Below are 20,902 nucleotides of genomic sequence, written 5' to 3' on the forward strand. Positions count from 1 at the left end.
GGGGAGGGAAGGAGGGGACTCTCAGATTTAACCTTCTGACCAGGGAACAATAGGACATGGGCAAGAAAAAAAGGAAGACTCTGTGCGGTTGCTAATATGTGTGTGTGAGTCTGTGTGTGTCTTTGCTAAATTGAGAGTGTCAACAAATCAGCTGGGGATCACACCTCTGTCTGCAGGCACTTCTGTGTGTGTTGCTTTTTTAGATTATGTGTTCAGAAGGACAGCTTCCATCAGCCCCTTCTCTCTGCCACTATTTGATTTTATCTTGATTTCATTGGCACATACACGATGCCTGAAGGCAGCAGTCACGCCTCACTTCCTGTCTCTCCTGCGCTTTCCCCCCTCGTGCTCATTCGTCAAATCCGTCACCTTAATTGGCCTTCTAAGTTACTTGTGGTGTTCTGTGGCTTACAAACACAGACAGACTGAAAACACATTTTTGCCCTGCAGAGTTTTCTTCTGCCTCACTGCAGTAGTAAAGGAATTCAAGTATGTGCATTGATCAGAAGCTGTAAATAACCACTCTAAAGAGTATTAATGAGACCCCAGGGGACCTAATCCTGATCTGTTGAACTCCAACTGACCTCTTTTGCTCTTCTCTCTCTGTCTCTGCAGAGCAGTCACTCTTGGAGGTCAAGCAGCAGCAGGTGAGCAGTGAGGAGCCCTCGGTCGAAGTCTCCAGCCCATCAGCAGTTGTGGCCATGCCCACTCCACCCAAAAGGGAGCACAGTGTCCTTTCCATTCTGCGTGGTACCAACAGCACGTCCTCACCAAGCAAACGGGAGCCCAGTAGACCTCTGCCCACCCGCCCAAACTACACAGACAGCCCAGAGCGTCCACTCTATCCCCGTGCCCTCTACCCAGCTCCCAGCTTCAGGCCTCACATGTCCGAAGAATTCCTCAGTCATAAGCCCGGTCAGCTCTGTTACCCTGCAACCCGTTCCCCTGGAAATCAGTCTTCTGCTACACCCAGCCCGTCAGCCAGGAGCAGCCCAGAAAGCAGCCCTCAGGGAAGTCCCTCAGGTGCGGTGGCATCTCAGGCATCTTTCTACCCCACTGGACTGGGCTCCTACACCAGCTATTCCTCACACTCGGCCCCACCTTCATCTTCCTTTTACCCTCCAGGTGCACCCTACTCACGTTACCTCCTGCCCCATCCCTACCCTCTGCCAGGTGGTGGTGTTCCCACATTGGGAGGTATCTTTCCCAGGATGTACCCACTGTACAGCGGCCTCCTGCCCACACACGTGCCCCTCCTGCCCTCTGACCCAGCAACAAGACGCTTCCTGATGCCTGAACCCGTCCACCCGTCGTCCATTTCTGCCCATAGAGACTTCCTCCTCCCAGGGCCCACCAGTGCCTTCACAGCCGCAACATCATTGAAGGACAAAGTAGGGCCTCACCACCCTTACCCAGGACACCATCACCTACATGAGCCAGCCCACGCCCCTTCCAGCGGCTCCCCAACAGCAGGCACAGCTCCACCCAGTGAGAGGATGCCAACCAAGCCTACCTCTGCTCTGCTGGGCAACACCAATGAGCACTGTGCAGATGAGGAGGCCATCAACTTAAGCAAAGTCAAGCGAGGAATAGGCTCGGCCGGGTACAAAGCACTGCCGTATCCACTGAAGAAGCAGAACGGCAAAATCAAGTACGAGTGCAACGTCTGCAACAAGACATTTGGGCAGCTGTCAAACCTAAAGGTGAGGCTCCAGACACCACCAAAGTCCTTCCCTGTCTAATTCTCAAGAACATGTCTGGTTTTACTCAGTTATGGCCCTATTATCATTCCATTTCTGTGGACTTGAGTGTAATTATAAGGCTGCAGAGCAGGTTGTACTGTAGCACGCCTGGACACCACAGTCACGCTAGAAAGATAGTTTGATGGTCAAACCAGCAGATAATAAAGTTTGTTTTGGGTTAGGGTTAGCCTTGCTGAAGATGTTCACAGTAATTAGTCTGTGTTTAAAATATCTAATTGTCTCCGTGGTGTTTCCTTTCTCCATCACACAGGTTCATCTCCGTGTCCACAGTGGGGAGAGACCTTTCAAATGTCAGACCTGTAACAAAGGCTTCACTCAGCTTGCTCACCTGCAGAAACACTACTTGGTTCACACCGGGGAGAAACCACATGAGTGTCAGGTGAGAAAACAAACTCAGATTTTAACACCCTTTCCTTCCTGGTCTACATCTTGATTGAGTGAATGGATCATTTAAATACTGACTTTCTTCCTGGTCCTTCTCTAGGTTTGTCACAAGCGCTTTAGCAGCACCAGCAACCTGAAAACTCACCTTCGCCTCCACTCAGGGGAGAAGCCCTACCACTGCAAACTCTGCCCCGCCAAGTTCACGCAGTTCGTCCATCTTAAGCTGCACAAGCGCCTGCACTCCAGGGACCGTCCCCACAAATGTCCTCACTGCCACCGCCACTACATCCACCTGTGCAGCCTGCGACTCCACCTGAAGGGATACTGTCTAGCCGCCGGTACCAGCACCGGCAGTCCCACCATCTCCACTCAGGCAGCTTTGGAGGAGGTGCACCGCGCCAATGAGGAGATCGAGCGATTTGACGTCAGCGAGCACGCCGAGCGTCTGGAGCAGCTGCAGGGAGGTGTAGAGATGGAGGCCATCTTAGAGAAGCAGGTCCTTGGGCTGCTCTGGAGCGAGGCCGACATCAAGTCACCCCACTTTCACCCACGCCGCAAAGGCGATGAACTTCTGTCGCCAGGTTATGGCACATACGAGTCATCCAACGAGACGTCGGTCATCAAGATGCGGCACAGCAGCCCCATCCTGCCCATGAATGTCACAGTCAAACAGGAGTCGGAAGATCACGCTTAACAGTCTTTGTTGTCAAAGATGGGCGGAGTCAAGACTGCATGGCTGTTAGTGGACTGAGTTGCCTGGTGCAACAGCTGTAAATAGATAATTTTCCACCTGGTGGTCATCAGGAGTGACATCATGACCACACCGGGTTCTCAACCTATCAGGGACTCACGTACTCAGGGCTACGACAGACACTGTCCCATGACTACTTAACAGTTTTGTTATATTTAGAGACAATCATCTACCCAGGACTTTATTGTAGTTAATATAATGCTATTATTATTATTATTGTTGTTGTTGTTGTTGTTGTTGTTGTCCTTGTATTTTATTTGGTCTTTATTTTCAAGTGTCTTGTTTTTTTTGTGATTAATTAGTTGTTATATATCTTTCTTAATTTATTCGAGTTACTTTTGTTGTCTTTAAAAAGCAATAAGTGGACTTCGTGGTTACACTGACAGGGTGATGTGTAAAGAAAGGAAAAACTTTGTGTTGGTGTTGATGTTTTAGTTTCACTCTGTGGCCATTTCTCTGTAGATACTCAGTGTCTTTATCACCTTTATCTGTCCTGGGTCCTCTGACCTGTACCACCAGAGGAGTCCACTCTTCAGGGTTCTAATCTATTTAATTTTTTTATAAAACCAATGTATCAGGTTGAAAAGAGTTAAAAGGACTTGCCAAAGCATGGCACATGAACTTTGTAATTTACAAAGGAGAGCTTTATTTCGGCCCCGCCGGAGAACGTCCTGTGTAGTGTGACTGTGTCATTTCTGATGCCTACTTAATTATATAGAAATATAAAAAAAGGGCATTTTCTTTGTATATTTTTCACAATGGTTACCTCAGGGTGTGTGTGAGACGTAGTGAATGTGTTTGTTTGAGGTGAGGGACGTTTGAAGGTGGGAGCTTTCTATTTATTTTAGTTTTTCTTTGCTACTTGAAGAAGGAAAAAAAAAGAAGAAACCAAACTGAAGTGGAGTGCAGCTCTTCCTACGGTCCAAAGAAGCCGCGCCGCCAGCTCAACATGTAGCACATAACGGACAAAGGAGGCTCCGCCCCCTCCTCGTCTTTGTCCCTACAACACTGTCGACACCCAACAGGGGGAGTGACCGCTCACAGATCGTGGAGGGGGGGATTCACTCCAGACGCTAGAAACCAAAGTTGGTGTGGCTTTAAAAGGAAAATGAAAAGAAGGGAAGGAAGGACTTGAGGAATCATTAATGCTGAAGAAGGGAAGATGAACTGTGTATGTAAATGATGAAGTCTTCGCTCTTTAACTGCGGTCACTTGTTTTGTTCTTTTAGACGTTCTTGTTCTTTATTTGTTAATATTTCAGCTGTGGCCCCTCCTACCTGTCCGTTTAATGAACTGGTAAAAACACCAAAGCACCTCGGCCCTCTTTGATGCACTGGCCCCTCGTCCTCCTCTCTCTCCTCCTCCTCCTCTTCCTCCTCTTACTTTATAACCTCAGTGCAGATGTTTGCAGCGTTCGCACTGAGGACGGTATCACTGAAACCCACGGCATTAAGACTCACCTTAATGTTACTACAGCAGCTGCTGCACTTGTTCCTTCACCTGGACTCTGCAGCCCTCTCTGTCTTCCTCTCTGTCTTCCTCTCTGTCTTTCTTTCTTTTTAATTGTCCAATGTTTGACCAAAGCATCTTTACGTCTCTCTCTTACTGACCAGAGCTTTAACTCCCTTAAAGAACTGTCTCTGTTTACATTCTGGTTTACATTGTTATTTATGTGCAAAAATGTCAAAGTGTAAATTATGATATAAATGTTCACTGCTCTAATCTGAAACCCTGACTCTGTGTTTTGTTCAGTTTAGTTTGGTACGGAGCTCATGTTACAACATCAACATCTCACACACAAACATTCAAGAAAGGTACATCTAAACTTTGTTTACAATTGTCCTGCATTGTTTTCACCTGGTTATTAACATTAATAACCATAATAATAATAATTGTAATAATAATAATCCATTTTATTACACACCTTCAGACCACAGCAGAAACCTAACAGTTTATCGTCTTATTAAAAGGCTTAAATTTCTCATTCTGAGATCGTCATCAAACTTGTTGTCACCTATGGCGGTTGTTACTTTGCCACAAGCAGGTAAAACATGTTTGTGCCAATGCTTATCAGTAACACAGGTCTGAATGACAGCCACTGCAGAGTCATATACAGCACAGTACCACGGTGTCTGTTTGAACGTAAAACGACTGGTGTGACATCAGAAGATCTAAGAAGGATGTTTCTGTAGCTACGCATACGTACATTAAACCAGTGAAGTAATTGACAACATCTGTGTGGTGTGTAGTGGTGGACACAGTGGTGATTGGGACTGCAGTGCATCAAAGCCAGAGAAGGCCCAGACAGTCACATCATCATCTACACTTCAAATCCCGGCCCCTCACTCCTGCTCCAACCACTGTCCCCGGCTGTAAACCCAGCTCTTTGGTGGACGGAGACTCATGAATCTTTATGTCCACTTCGGTGTGGTGTCAGGCTTAAAGACTACAGCAGGAAATGGGATCACAGCTCCCCGTGTCCTGTGGGCTGGAGCCACTGTTGGCCGAGACTGGACTGAGAGCTTTGACGACGAAAAAAAAAAATGTATGTTTGGTGATCATGGTTATCAAGAGTGACATCCAATCAAATCATAGCGCTGAGGACTGTAACATGCATGTGTCCAACAGCTGACAGAGCAGAATGATCAAGATCAGGGGCCCTAAAATATTGTTTTTATGACCATTCCTACAAACACCCACAACACCATCTCATCATCTTTGGGTCAATCCCAGAGGTCATTGGCTCAGTACACTGTTATACCACAGCCATATCAAAAACTAACAACCACATCAGCCCAAACTCTCACACTCACACCTATTGTCAATTTACAGTAACAGTTACCAGAATCTGAAAGTTTTTGGACTAAAGAAAAACCTGAAGAAAAACCCGGACTTAAACCAATGACGTTCTTACTGTAAGACAAGCACAATAACCACAGTTCTAGCTGTTATTCTTAGATGGAAAATTAAATATTTCTACCTTAGAATATCCCAAATACTACCAGGGAATGTCCCTGCTAATGGACGTCACTCTGTACACCTTTCATTCCCTAATCAAACCACCTACCTAGAGCAGATTTACTCACATTTTCCATCAAGTTAAATGTGCTGTTCAGGTGTGAACTAATCTCACATATTCATTTGTTATTTTTCAGTGAGTCCATTTTTCATTGCTGGTCACACCAAAAGCCACAACACTGTCATATTTAAAACAACAACAAAAATACAAATACAAAATCTCAGTTTGACATAATGTAAATAAATACTAATTTAAATCATTAAAAAAAAACAATTTTAATCCCTGCAAAGACTCAAAAACCAATATATCAGGAGGAGAGTTAATGTCCTCCTGCTCTTCTGTCTGTCTCTCCTGGGGTAATTAGTTCCATCAGCCTCACCTGTGTCCTGTGGTTCTCTGGTAATCAGCCTCACTGGTGTGACACCAGTGAGGCTGATTAGAGTCTGGGTATAAATACCTCTCTCCCTCACTCAGTCTTTGTTGGGTTTTTGTGTCATTGGGGGGTGTTGTGTTGCTGCTGCTGCTGCTGCTGCTGCTGCTGCTGCTGCTGCTGTTGTGATTTTGCTGTTGTTACTGTAGAGCTGTTATCCACTGATTCTTGTGTGTTTCTCTGTGTTATCTGCTCCTGCCTGGTCGTGTCTCTGTTGTTCATTACTAAGAATTCGGTTTGAGTGTGTTGTGTAGTTTGTGATCAAACTACACCTGATCCTTGTTCTCCTGAGTGCTGCAGCAGGAACACGAAGGGTCACGGTGAATCAATGATGTCAGGAATTCCAAAATGAACTCACTAGTACAAAGGATCACTGTGCGTACTTCAGTGTACTAACATCCTCTCGGCGCATCATAGGCGTAGACACTGACCAAACCATACACACCTTTCTCATTTTCTGCTCGGTCACAAATACAGGGGGCCTTCAGTTTATGACATCCTCGACTTATGACCTTATATGGTTATGTTGTCGTTATGTCCCTAAATCTATCATCAAAGTCATGTTCCGTCATTTAATACGATGTGTTGTGTGAAACTTTGCATGGGAGCTAGTTGGCTAGTGAAATGGATGATTTTGACGCCTCGTGAAACTTTACTTGCGGTTTTACATCATTGTGCAACATTCACATTCATTTGTGTTGATTTTTCTTTTCTTTTTTTTTCTTTTTTTTTACTTTTTTTCCTTTTATGATGCTACCACTGTGTTAGCGTAGGTGAGCAACATAGGTACTTACACACTGGAATCTGAATTGCAACTTGTGGCAAAAATCGAGTCACGTCGCACAGTTGGAACGGAATTTCCTGGAGGATTCTTGTTTGGTTTTGAGTCTTTTTTGTATATATCTAAATCTGTAAAATAACTTAGAGTACATAAAACCAAATTAAGTACAAAGTACTGTTTGTACATATCTGTTGTGTGACAATGAACAGGTATATTACATGGGAAATGCAGCAAATGTAAACCTAAAAAAAATGTAAAAAACTTGTATATTCTTGAAAATGTCAATGATATTTAAATAAAATATTTGAACTTCATATGAAGTTCAAGGACAGACACGCTCCAATAACCAGAGGCTCACACTCACTGCTGCAGGAGACACTTGTTCAAAGTGCCGTTCTGTCACAGAGGAAGTGATTAAACACATTCCTCCTCTGCGTTATTAAAAGATCCCACTGAAAGTCTGTGAGAGTCGTCGTTTGACAGGGCAGCCATCGAACCCATTACCTCATCACCAGGCTCCTGACTCTCAGTGCGCCCCCACCCTTTGACTCAGCATCTTTCACTTTTGCGCACAGCGTCGCTCTCTCCTCTGTGTTCCATCTTATTATTACTCTCAGGGAAACTTCTCGACTCACCCGTTGACACAGCCAGTTCCACTGCCTCAGCAAGTGGGGTGATCAACGCCTACTACTACCTGAGGTGCTGGGGCGGGGACATCCCACGAGGCCAGACGCACGTACTGAAAGCATCAGGCCCGGTCTACAGCTCGACTGAGCCGAGGTTTAGACTTATTTATCTGAAGTCCGACTCCCCCGCAGGGTTTGAAAACGTTGTTTCAATCTCATCTCGCTGTTTGTTTCTCTGGAACCAGAGTGAGATGTTTACCACTTAGAAGAAATGTATTCACACAAAGAGGAAAACTAAAATAAACGGGTTGTACTTTTTATCTCGGAGAGACAAGAGTGTAATCTTTCCAACCGTTACCCACACCGATAAACAAATCTTTACTCTGAAAATATTCCTGTTAATGAAGAGTGAGCTGAGGTGGTTTTGTGATTCTGAACCATAGATTGTAGATAATAAATGCTTGCAACTGTGCTGTGTTAACAGTAGATCTGCTGCCACAGGCTCTAGGTCCAGTTGATACATGAAAGAGCTCAGTAAGAGGGGAAAGTACATGTAACTTCCCTTCGTTAGAAAGGTCAGAGTCAAGTTACTGAATCGCATCTTTCGCTTTCTCCATCCTTCCTTCATCCAGCTCTGAAAAAAACAGTGACATCCGTTTTGTATAAATTATATTTTTCTAACGTGACTTTCCACCCATGTGAGAACCAGTTTTTATGGATGTCAATATTAGGCCTAATACTTAAACTACCAACTAAATACTCGTACTTGACTCAAATGTACCAGTTCTGTGACTCGATACTAAAGTGTAACGCGTCTCAACTCCCTCCTGGAGCTCAGGTCCTCAGAGAAATTTTGACATCAGGAGCAAAGACAGAAGCAAGATGTTAGATTTGTTCTGTTGTGACATGACAGATTTTATAGAAAAGCCTGATGAGACTTACATTAAAAGAGGTGGAAAAACCCACCTGAAACGCCTGTATCACACCGCATGATCATATTCATTTGCCCCTAGATGTTCCGGGGAATAAATGGCGTACGGGACAAGTATTTGTTCACTCATTTCTCTCCCCGCTCAACCCAGTTCCAGTGGGACCTCACAGTAGAAATCAAACCACAGAGAGTCTCACAAAGTACCAGAGAGTTCCCCCTCCTGGCTAGCTTTAGCCCAGGCCTCTTCTGTCTTTATTTTGGTCCCAATAAGTCATAGCAGTGATGGTAGTGCCCACACATGCTGATGATAAGCTTGTTTACAAGGGTGATAAGGTGCTAAACTGATTGCTGATAGGATGTCACAGTGCGAGGCCGCCTGAAACGTTCACATTTCCTGACTTCATTTGCATCACCTCAGACACTCTTTTGCTTCATCCATTTTGCATCTGAAGCCCCAATCATCTGACATTAAGTTGCGTGCTATTGCACCATTTACATTGATTCTGTTAATGGAGCGGCGGCTCAGTCCACAGGTATCGCGTTTGGTGTGACCGCTAATGTCTTTTAGATTGAGATCTGACAACAGGACTGAGATTTGTAACAGGAGACAGTGTTTATATTTTTTTCAGTTGAAAAGCACGGGCAAGTATGAAAGCTCCGCTCACTTTCTGTTAGTTGACATTGTCAACTGAGCTTTATTACACTGCGGTCCAGTTTTTTCCTGTGTATCTAAACTCAGTCTAAAGAAGTATGTTCTCTGGTACTCATATTTGTAGAAAATGGTATTGGGACAACACTAGATGACTCTCGAATGTTGACTTACAGTGGCATACTGTCAAGGCCAACTGAGCCTTTTCTGCTGAATATCAGTATCAAAATCAGTAACTTGTTTTTCAATACATTTATCAAAATAATCGTAGAGTACTTTGTCCTCGTCTTTTTGTATCTGTTAGCTTGGTCGCACTGCTTCCAGTGATGTGTAAGGTTTCTTATCCAATCATATTTCAGTCTTGTGTTGTCATGGTGAGTAACTGAACTCCTCTTAAGGAACGAGAGGAGTGTGGATTTGACGTCAACCAATCAGACGTTTTCGTGGCGATGCTTTTTGATGTACATTATTTGGTTGGATTGTGCCGTCGTGGGTTTGTTGCTTCAGCAGTGGTGTCATTGTGGCCACATGAGTTATTCTGGATGTAACGGCTCGTCTTACTGCATTTCTGCATGGTACTGTTTCTGATACTGACGTAATGAAGTTAAGTCTGAAAGTGAGTGGGACAATAAAAACTGGAGGACAAGCCAACTGAGTGAATCAGTAGCAAGAGTAACGTAGGGAGTTTCACTGACTCAGCTCCCTCCATCACTGCAGTCTTCAGGGTCACTGCAGTGTTAATAATGTAGCTTCTGGTCTGTTCATTTCTTTGTGGAACGTCAGAAATCGACCAATCAGCATCATATCATCAGTAGAATGTGTGTGTAAATATTGGTATAACTCTGGAGTGTGATATGAGAGAAGAATACCCAATGATATCCAGAAATGTATGCACTACTCGCCGTGTATTTAAACGTCACAATAATGAAAACGTTTCACACTCTAGGTGTCACTGTTTCCCATTACCGTGGCGATGGCACCGCTTCATTGGTGGTGGATGTTAGTTTTCATACATTTATGCTTGTTTTTCTCTGTCAATTGTGTTGTTTCATATAACTGATGGTCACGGTGAAAGGTCTGTGACCTCTGACCTTGCAGAAATTTAAATTTAACTGCTTCAGTGTTAGGATGTTGAACACCGTTTTCCACCATTCTGCAGTGTTTTAGTTCATTCAAAATGAGATTAATGCGACCAGTACAATCCACTGTTTGAGCAGGTAGTTTTGATTGGATATATTGGACCAATCACATTAGACTGATGAAAACCTGATGGCTCTCACTGAATCACTTTGTCGAGATCCTTGGATTTTGGATTTTTGATGCCTGTGGTCAGTGAGATGTTTCCACAACTGAGTGACAAATTAGCCGGATATTTTTACGCCATTATTTCACAAACGGGCAACAAATATTTTCTAATGAAGATGTTTGGACTGTGAAGCTGCAATTGAAGAGTCCACGTAAACGCAGTCGGAGGAAGATCACGTCATTCACGCTCAGACCCAAGCACACACACGTTGACGCCCACACAAACGTCACATACACACTGATTAGGAAATTCGTAAACACACGTAAACAGCAGGAAATGCACTTCACTGCACAGATACAAATAAAGACCATGACACACACACACACACACACACACGCTGGCCTACATCCAAATCAAACAAAAACAAACTAATTTCCAGGTCTATCTGCTCAATCATCCTTCATGTTCTCAGAAGATTTGATCTGCACGCATGCACACACACACACTCTACCTCTTCTCTGAGATACATTCCAGAGCGATGCCAACGAAGACCTTTTTTTCAGAAACCGTATTACGTCCTCAGCTGCACTTTTTACCGTAAGACATGGCAACAGATCGCCATGACGCAGACGTCAGACGCAGCACAGGTCACTGGTCATAGCATAGCTCATGGTGATTCATATTTGTCCCCCTCCTACTCTCCCACCAGCCTCAGCCAACTTCCCTGAAATTCACTTTTCCTTCCCGACAGAAACTCACAGCTGCTTATGTTGGCGTTGGACAGTGTCGCTGGTTTTGATCGACAAAGAGTCGGACTAGGCTGTAAAACTTTTAAAAGACGGGAGAGTTGGCCCATCAAACATCAACATGTCGTTATCACGTTGACTGCACGACTTCGGGAAGAATATTATAAACAAATGAGAGCAGGATGGCAAACGGAGCCAGTTAGGAACCAAATGTTTCTCCAAATTAAGACCACATTTATCGTAAATCCTGACACTGCCTGTCACCAAAAAAAAACAGCTTTCTGTCCTCAGCTCATGCTTTTACTCTTCGTCTTTACTGGGGAGAATGAAGACGTTGGACGTGTCTGTTTTTCCCCACTTTAGCCTTTGTCAGAAAAAAGCTTTTATCTGTAGCCATTTTTCCTTTGGGGAACGTTGTATTTTTAGCCGAGTTAGCAGCGTGGCGCCATCTATTGCAGCATTCGTCTGTTGGTAAGTTCAGGCTGGACAGAAATATCTGCTTCTTAAGGACAAACGCTCCCAGAAGACTAAATCCTGAGGACGTTGGTGCCTCAGTGACCACTGTGACTAAACTTCGGAAGTATGGAACATGTATTTGTGACTGTGGAAAGTCAGATCAGACTTCAGTTTTATGTGAGAAACATTAACCCCAGACTGTCCTGCCAACGGAGGGCCCCCACCTGGGAATGTTAGACTCGGAAACTTCTCCATGGTTCCACATCTTCCCTGCTGCACAGCCATTGAGCATCGCACGGCTGGTTGAAGTGATTACCCATCATGCCTAGTGTCTACTGCTGAGGCGTTGGGTGTTGGTCAACAAATAGATTTTGACTCAATGCTGTGCATATTTTCAATAGTAGACATATTTGGACTACACGCAGGCCTCTGACTAATGTTGTTCTTTTTGTAATTCTTAAGAACAAGGCCTGACCATTTTTTCCCAAAAATTAAAACAAATCTTCCTGGATGAAGACAGAAACATTCCCGAGGACAGATGTCTTTTGAATGTGGCTCTTAACTTCATATTCCAAAGTAGTACTCGGCTCCTGTAGTACTCACTACTAGAGCTAACCCTAACCCTACTGATTGGTTAAACGCATGTTGTCTCATCAGTGTGTGTGAAAATGAGCAGTTCTGACCAGTATTCTGATTCTCCTTCAATAATTATAATTATTACGGTTGATTATTGAACATTAATTAATTCAGCTTTTTCTACGTGCTGAGGTTGAGTCAGTCCCTCAACCTCACCAGACAGTGAGCTGCTTGCACAGACTGTGTCCTTTTGTGTGTTCAGTTCCATCCCCCGTATGGAAAGTGTACTAGGTTGTCTGTGTTTTGGCGTTGCCATGGTTACAGTCCTCGTGGCTGTATGATGTTTGTAATAAGGAAATCATCAGGTGTGAAACATAAGAGCATCAGCCACATTATATGGCTGCGGAGCCGTGAAGTTTACCACATCATACAAATATATATATATATATATATATATAGGCCACGAAGTGTACGTGTGTACGTATAGATTAGTTCATAAACTGCTCTGTAGCATGTGGCTCATAAAAAAACCAAGCCAAACGTACACACTCTGAGGACGAAAACACACACAAACACACACACACACACACACACACATTCACGCATGAACAATGTAACAATTCCATCCACGCACACACACTCCTGTTTGTGTCATCTCAGTTCAGACGATGATGCAAACCAGGAAAGCAAAGCTTCAGATGATGATCCGTGTCCTCTGTGAGGACGGAGGTGAAGCTGAACACAGATTAACGTTTAATCTCATCAATTACATACGTTAAAACAGATGACAACAAAAAATATTTTTAAAAAAGTTAATGATTTATGTTGCCCCAGCTGTTAAAAAAGTGAATTTCTGACAATTTCCATCCAGTCATTTTGTGGTGTTTAGTTTCAGAGTATTTACTGAAACTAACACAAAAGTCAAACTAAATGACGTCCATGTTTAATGAGTTGTTGAAGCACTTGTATGTTTTATGTTAAAATCTAAACCCGTAATATTTGTTTCCTGGCTGGAAACGGCCTCCTGTACAGATATGACGGATATGTTGTCGTTCTCCCAACAACAATCTGAACTGAAACTGCTCATGAAGCAGCCACCGATAAAAAACCTTTGTGTTTTTTCTGTGGACTTTAGTGTCAAAGTCAAACCTTTTTTTTTTTTTTAAGTCGTTTCAGTTTCCTGTTTGAAAATGATGGCAAACAGAATGTAAAGACATAAACAACTCCACTGAGTGTTCTTCAGATTTTTCTGAGAACTTTTTGATCGGGGGCTAAAGGTATGAAATGCATAAAAGAGGACAAAGGAAGTCTTTTGTCCTCAGTCCCACACTACATTAGACGTCTCCACAGGCTGTAATTTATGGCTTCACATACTTGGATTTCTCTTAATGACGTCTTTAATGACGTTTTCTTAAATGCTTCTTTGTTTGCTTTTCGCGTTGTTTTCCTGCCACGTTGTCGTGTACGGCTGTTGATGTGCTTTGATGAATTTCCCCTGTGGTCCAATAAATGTTTTACTGATTTATTCACTGAGTATCAAGAGCTTTTGTTGTCCACTCTGAAGCACGCGGAGTTCACTGTAAAAAAAACCCGGTGACAACAAGAGTGATGTTTAGATTAAAGGAGATTGGATTATTTTGCCTTTGGGAGATTAAGAAAAATGTAAACAAAGCAGTAATTAAACACAAGCTGTTTACTGTTGATGTAACTCTGAAAAGACCAGATGTGGTCATTTGGACTGGTTTTAGGAAGTGCTGTCAAAAAGTTGAATCAAGATTAATCAAGGTCATAATCAATTATTAATTAATCATGATTAATCATGGTCGTTCCTAAATATGACAAATGTTTTTTCCTGTTTATCGCTGGAACTGAAAGTCAAATAACAGCAGGTGGACGTGTGTGTTTGACACCTGTTTGTTATTTGTGACTAAATCAATTGATGGAATTATTAATATGGAAAAATGTCAAGAAAATTATGGGAAAGTTGAACTCAAATCCTAACAAAATTGTCGTGTTGGGTTCTAGCCTAACGGTGGCTTGTAAAACCTGTTTGACAATCGTGTCAGTCATCTTGTCAGCTGTTGACTTATTTACTGCCCTGCACTCAGAGTCTCTGGTCTGAAGAGTCTGACCTGAAGCTGAAGCCTCGGCCAGATGACATGGTGTGACAGCTGCTGCAGTGTGTGTGTGTGTGTGTGTATCATGATAGTAGTCCACATGTATTAATAAGTGAAGCCCTATTTTTGTTACTTGGTAACTTCACTTTCCTAAAAAATATTAAAGTCGTGGTACAGCTTGACTAAGGCCACATTTATTTCCTGTCAATACTGTGATTTGGTTAAACTATGTCATATGTGTCAAACGCAAGGCCCAGGGGCCAAATGCGGCCCGCCAAGCCATTTTGTGTGGCCCACGGGGGCTTAAAAAGCATTTAGTAAAATCCATGCAGCAGAATTTCTTAACCTGAGAAATGGTTGTCGACCCTTGATCTAAACAGTCTTCCATTTACAACCGGCTCTTCAAGGGGAACTGTATTGATGTGGCCCTTGTTGAAAATGAGTTTGACACCCCTGAACTATGTCATGTAAATGAAAACAAAAGGAAATTAGTAGTCAAGAAAATTCACTGTAAAAGAAAACTGTCTTTGTTTTTCAATTTTCAGCTTTGGAATGAAGTGATCACTGAGTCTTGTCTGAATTGAAATGAAAAGTTTTGGCCGAAGTTTTGGAGTTCTCCTGGGACTTTGTTGTAAATGTAATGTCCAGATCATCAGATGGACGAAGACAGAGAAGAAGACAACGTGATGTGAGGGATGACGAAGGTCGTCAGCTGACTCACCCCCTGTCATCAACATCCCTGTGACTCTTAGTAATCCTATATATTTCTTATATACTTATTAGTCCCAAAAACACCAGCGCCTGTTAATGATCTGCTTTGGTCTGACACGCATGAGTCGGCGGTGATTCAGCTGTGAGCCTCCATCATCGCTGCTCTGTCCTGACTCCTCAACACATGTGTAGCCTCCTCCTCTTCCTCCTCCTCTTCTTCTTTTCTTCATCTTCAAACCACAGCGGCCACCGTTGCTTCTTGCGGCCGTGCACATGTTTTCAGCATCAGTGCTGCTGCTGGTGGCCATCTCCACGTTAGAGAGGAGATGTTTTATATGTTGACGGGAACACATGAAGGAGTCATGGAGGAAGTGTCAGGAGTTATGGGGGACGGGGGGTGGGGGGTTGTTAATGGTAGAAATGGGAAATCCACACTTTAATGGGTGATATCATGAGTTCCAACAACCCGACCAGGTCGGCCTGCAGGGACTTTTGGAGTGAAACATTTCAATTTACCCTGGAAATTCTGCTGACTGTAAACACGTGGGTGAAAGATGTTCACCCACGACGCCGAGGATGTCTGCCCCAGTAGACGTGTTATGTCTGTTATGAGTGTCGGACAAAGACCAGCTGAACAATGAGTGAATGAAGTACTAGCTGAAGTCAAACTGAAGTTTATTTTTATGTACTCTGTTTGAATATCCATACAGTATAATGCAGCCTTTTACAGACCAGTCATTACATGTTCAAGATACTATGTGGACCCTGAATTTCTTGTTTGTTTTTTCTCGTATGGCCCAACATCAGGGTTTGAAATATATATATTTTTTAACCTTGGAATGTACAGTATTTAAAAAATTAAAAATATGTTCATGAGATAATTGGAATAATAGTACAGGCATAGACACATAGAGGGCGTGGACCAAACAACATTTGACCCTTAGAGTCACGACAGTCACATGATCGCCTACAGTGAGATAAAAATGCCATCCCTGATCTCCAGTTGAAGAGGTGTCATTGTGTTTTCTGCTGTTAGCAAGCAAGCTAAAATGATGAAACCCAGCCTTGTCGTCTGTGCTATCGACTAATTAAACTGGGCAATTTGACACATCTCTCTATGTTCCACTAAAACTCAAAACAACAAACAACACAACATCAACACTGACCCACAAACTAATGCACTCCAAGACGAGACAGTAAAGCCTCTACATGCTAAGCTTTACACATCCTGTCTGCGTCAACACACTAACTTTCTTGAAGCTAGAAAGAGGATTCTATTTTGAAACCAGATTTCTTTAATCTGGATTCATGTGCATGCGGAAATGATAAGCATACTACTTACTAGATGTTTCTCATAAATATGCAGTATATGGTTCGGAAGTGATCATTTAAAATTATTTCACGTGGAAATGTATCATTAACAGAACTGAGGAAATTGAGGATTTAGAGGAAAAAACAGAAATACATTCTGTTGGACTAATGTTAGTGTGAACGCACCCTGAGAATTGGAATCTGGACTGAGGCCTGAATCCACAAATCTGAGGTTCTTACATTTCTATGCATCTTTAGCCAAGTGTGTGTGTGTGTGTGTGTGTGTGAGAGAGCAACAGGGAGTGTGGTTTTTAGGGCTTTTTCTGCAAGGGGGAAGTTGCCTTTGATAGTATAAGAGGGAAGACAAAGAGATCGAGGACTGGGCTGGACTCGTTTGCTTGAAAATGAAAACAACGAGACCAAAGTGGAGACAACAGACATTTGAGTGTGTCATCTGAGTGTCATCAGATACTGAGACAGAAGGTTAGAGAGAGATGCTACTCCTTTACTCCCTCATCCTCTGAAACAGTACCACAGATGTGTTTGTATCACGGTGATTGGAATATCGTTAGAATCGTGGGGGAAAACCTTTTTGTTTGTTTGTTTGTTTTAACGGATGGAGCTTGACCTATTTAGAGGTCGCTCAGATTTTTGTGCTAATTTCTTAGTGGCTGAAAACACTGAGCAGTAAGATGTGACGTGAAAGTGGGTCTGACATTATAGAAATGTCAGCTCTCCATCAGCAGGGCTGCGCTACTGAAATGACTGGTCGTGTTTATTAGTGACTTTCAGAAAGATAACATCAAACTGTCAGAGTTGAGTTAACGCAACGTTCACGGGACTATTTGACTGTGTCCAAACTTTTAGAAACCATCAGGTTCAGATTTAGTCACCTAACGTTGATGAATATAACCTGGAAGTTTCTCCAAAACCAAAAGCCTAAAAATACGACAAACAGTGGGAAACATGAATTGTAAGTGTTTATTTATTATTTAGCATTATTTATACACTGTAACATTAACACCTGCTTATTACAGTGGATCCCAATGATTTCTAACCACATTTTGACATGACATGACATATGTTTAAATGCTGCATTTTATTTGAATATGATTGATATTTTCTTGTTGAAAAAAAATGTTTATTCATTTATTTGACATTTTAGGGCACCACATTTGAATTCCAGGTGATCCCACATGGGCCAACGGCCCCAAGGTTGAGAAACCCATCTTTTTTGGCTTGTTTCTTCATTTTGATGTCCCAAAATTTCCAGCGACTCCAGAGACATTTTAGAAACTATCAGTTGTGCAGTCATGTGATCGCAGCTGTCAATCAAGATGCGTCAACTCAGATATTTTTATATATTCCAAGATGTACATTCATGAAAGGGAAAGAATACAGTTGTTTAAGATTGTGAGGTGTTTTAATTATAATTTTAACTGAAGAAAAAAAAAATGTTACATGTCATTTTTTTAATCAATTACTGGACATTTCAGGTGACCCTGTGTTGGGAGCCCAAGGTTGAAAACACTGTTTTAATATAATCTTTGAGCTCTCTGTGTGTGTGTGTGTGTGTGTGTGTGTTCTCCTCTGAGTCTAGACACAGTGGTACAGTCAGAGGAGTGAACACACACACTCATTAACCCTCACTGACTCTCTCTTCAGTCGTCCTTTCATCCCCCTCTGTATTATCTCTGCTCCTCACACACATGCACAGATACACTGTCCCAAACCGTGTTTGTAAATGTGTCGCCGTTTGGGAGGAGGGGGGGGGCAGCACATTCATGACTTCCTCTTCATCACTAATCGCTCTCATCTGTTAATCTTCTTGATCTGAGCTCTGAGACACGTCCCAGCAGTGTGCCCCCAAAGGAGTGTGTGTTTCTGTGTGTGTCTCTGAGACTTTGGTCTCATAGAAGCAAGTGGGAACAGTAGGGGTCTGACTTAGAGGCCCCGGTTTGCGGTCTGAGTTGATGGTAAAAGTGTGTGTGCGTGCATGCGCGTGTGTTTCGGGGAATCGGTCGGACATCAGTTAACCGGGAAAAGTTTTTCACCAGCAGACAGATAGTTTACCATCAATGGACAAAACAAACAACCAGGAATTTATAAGAATGTTCATAAATACTTTTTGGCCGTTTACACACGGTTCCATTGATTCCCATGTGTTTCACTGTCGTCCTAAGGCAGTGCAGCCCGTGCAGAAACAGACACTAATAACAAACCGCTGGTAAAGAAATGATTCATGTTTCAGTTCTTTTCTTTACACTATGATTATCATATACACCACATGCATGTTGTTTTATTGCACACAGTATCGAGAAAAAGCTTTTAGTTTCTCAAAACACCTCGAGCAGAGTTTCCCAAACTCTGGTGTACCCTGGGGATGTGCGAGCTGCCACTAGGTGGTGTGCGAGATAAAAAAAATGTCGCGGTTTGGAGTATTTATTTCACACAATAAAGACATGTAAAGACACATTACCTTTGTAAAATGTAAAAACAAAAATTAAGAGCTCCCTCTGTTTGTGGTGCTGTGCACCGCCACCAATGCTGTGACCAAACTTTAGTAAAGACAATTTCTGATGGATAAACCGTGAATTGAAACACCTTTCATCAACGTCACACAGGTTTAACTCAGGTTGCCTGGCATCAAACCTCTGACTTTCAGGTTGGAGGATGACTCACCTTAAGTCCTGACACGCGGCCAACCAAATATTGTCAACAGCGGGCCATTGTCACTGTCTTCACCTGGACCAATGAAAATCAAAATGAGGCGAATGAAAGCGTCTGTGCTGCTTCAAAAGAAAGAAGAGAAGAAGAATGAAGAGCGTTTCCTTCCTGTGTGGTGATTTCACTGAATCCCCGTCTGTGTCGTGTGTTTTACGGCTGGCACTCGTCCTTCCTCTCTCTCTTCATCTCTCCTGGTTAATTATCTGTTGGCATTCCACGCACTGCTAATGAGACCACTAAACTGTCCTGTCAGACAGGCCTCGGGCTGCCCAGTCACTCTGACTGTGTGTGTGTGTCTGTGTGAGTGTGGGTGTGGGTGTGTGCGTGAGTAAGTGCGTGTGTGTGTGAGAATGTGAGAAAACTGGGATTCAAGGAATTCGAGTTAAAGGTGTGAAATGTGAGGGTTCTTTCTAGGTGTGTAAATAATGATCATTTATGGGCCCCCACAGGTGTGTGTGTGTGTGTGTGTGTGTGTGTGTGTGTTTAAAGTAAACATCACTGGAATTCTTCCCGTCTTTTGTCATCTTCTAACTCAAAAAGTGTGTGTGTGTGTGCATTATGAGAGTGATGTCACACATCATGTCATCAAGTTGGCTTTTGGCACCGTGTTTTTGCCCCTGCTGCCGCCGAGCATTGTGGGACGGGGAGGGGTTTATGGTGTTGAGTCAACACCAGGACCTTGGCGTGGGGTAGGGTATATGTTTGTTTGTAAGTGTGTGTGTGTGTGAGATGCATGTGTTCATGCCTACGATCCGCAGCTCTAGACACAGTGATGAGGAGTCTGTCTCAACATGTCGTCACACTTTTATGGGATTTCCCGAGCCGCCATCACAGCCTGTTACTGTACACAGTGTGTGTGTGTGTGTGTGTGCGCGTGTGTTTTATTATTAGAAGGGGGTCAATGAGATGTTTAGATGGAATGAAATGGGGGTAAATTATTAGCAGGGCTGCACTGGTAATGATGTCTTTGTCTAATTGTGTGTGTGCTCCTTGTAAGACATTCAGATTGTAATCTTAGACCCAAGTTATCAAATGTTGAAATCCTACTCCTGCTTATAATAATTTAATCTGACTGTAGACTCTTCCCCACTCCTGTAATAATCAAACTCTCATTATGACTGTGTCTGGACCGTAACCATGGCGACAGGTCACATCACTTAATATTTGTTGATAGTTTGACCGCATTCAGATTAAGTGGACGATTTCTTTACATGTCAGTGTTTCATGTCAGCCATGAAAACAGTTGATGATGAATGCTGATCGAAGATGATCGAATGTCATTTATGCTATAAATAAGCTAGCGTTTAGCAAAACCTTTTTTGTCAAAGCTAAATGCTGGCTTCCTTTGTTTTTGTCTTTGGTCAAACATTACTGTTTTATGGTGAGTCTTCCATAATTCATCAGCTAATTTAGTTATTTATTTTTGTTATTTAACTATTTTTATTTATAAAAAAAACCTTCAGTTGATGTTTGTACAGTAGAAGCCCATGTTCAAACTTGTTTCAGTCTGAAGGTGATTCGTTTTGAGGTTAAATTCAGTCCAGACTCATTAACTTTTTCTTACACAAACATGAAAAAAATTAGAAGCTTTTTATGGAAAACCATGTCACAGAACTGCCTGCAGACTCACTGTTCAATGATGTCTCATTAGACATAAACTCAGTTCCTTAAAATGAAG

General features: G+C 42.8%; 1 protein-coding gene across 2 annotated transcripts in view; it reads left to right on the forward strand.

The window, feature by feature from the left end:
- prdm1a (PR domain containing 1a, with ZNF domain) overlaps window positions 1–4,642 on the forward strand; it is a 20,556-nt gene extending 15,914 nt beyond the window's left edge. For both annotated transcript variants that reach the window (XM_025061763.1, XM_008323804.3), the window contains exons 5-7: window positions 616–1,703; window positions 2,014–2,142; window positions 2,248–4,642. In XM_025061763.1, the coding sequence (XP_024917531.1) occupies window positions 616–1,703; window positions 2,014–2,142; window positions 2,248–2,841 (1,811 nt within the window). In that variant the 3' untranslated portion in view covers window positions 2,842–4,642. The remainder of the gene's footprint in view (window positions 1–615; window positions 1,704–2,013; window positions 2,143–2,247) is intronic.
- Window positions 4,643–20,902: the final 16,260 nt, after the last annotated feature.

The sequence above is a fragment of the Cynoglossus semilaevis genome, chromosome 13 (genome assembly GCF_000523025.1).
Source record: "Cynoglossus semilaevis isolate Cse_v1.0 chromosome 13, Cse_v1.0, whole genome shotgun sequence".
Lineage (NCBI taxonomy): Eukaryota > Metazoa > Chordata > Actinopteri > Pleuronectiformes > Cynoglossidae > Cynoglossus > Cynoglossus semilaevis.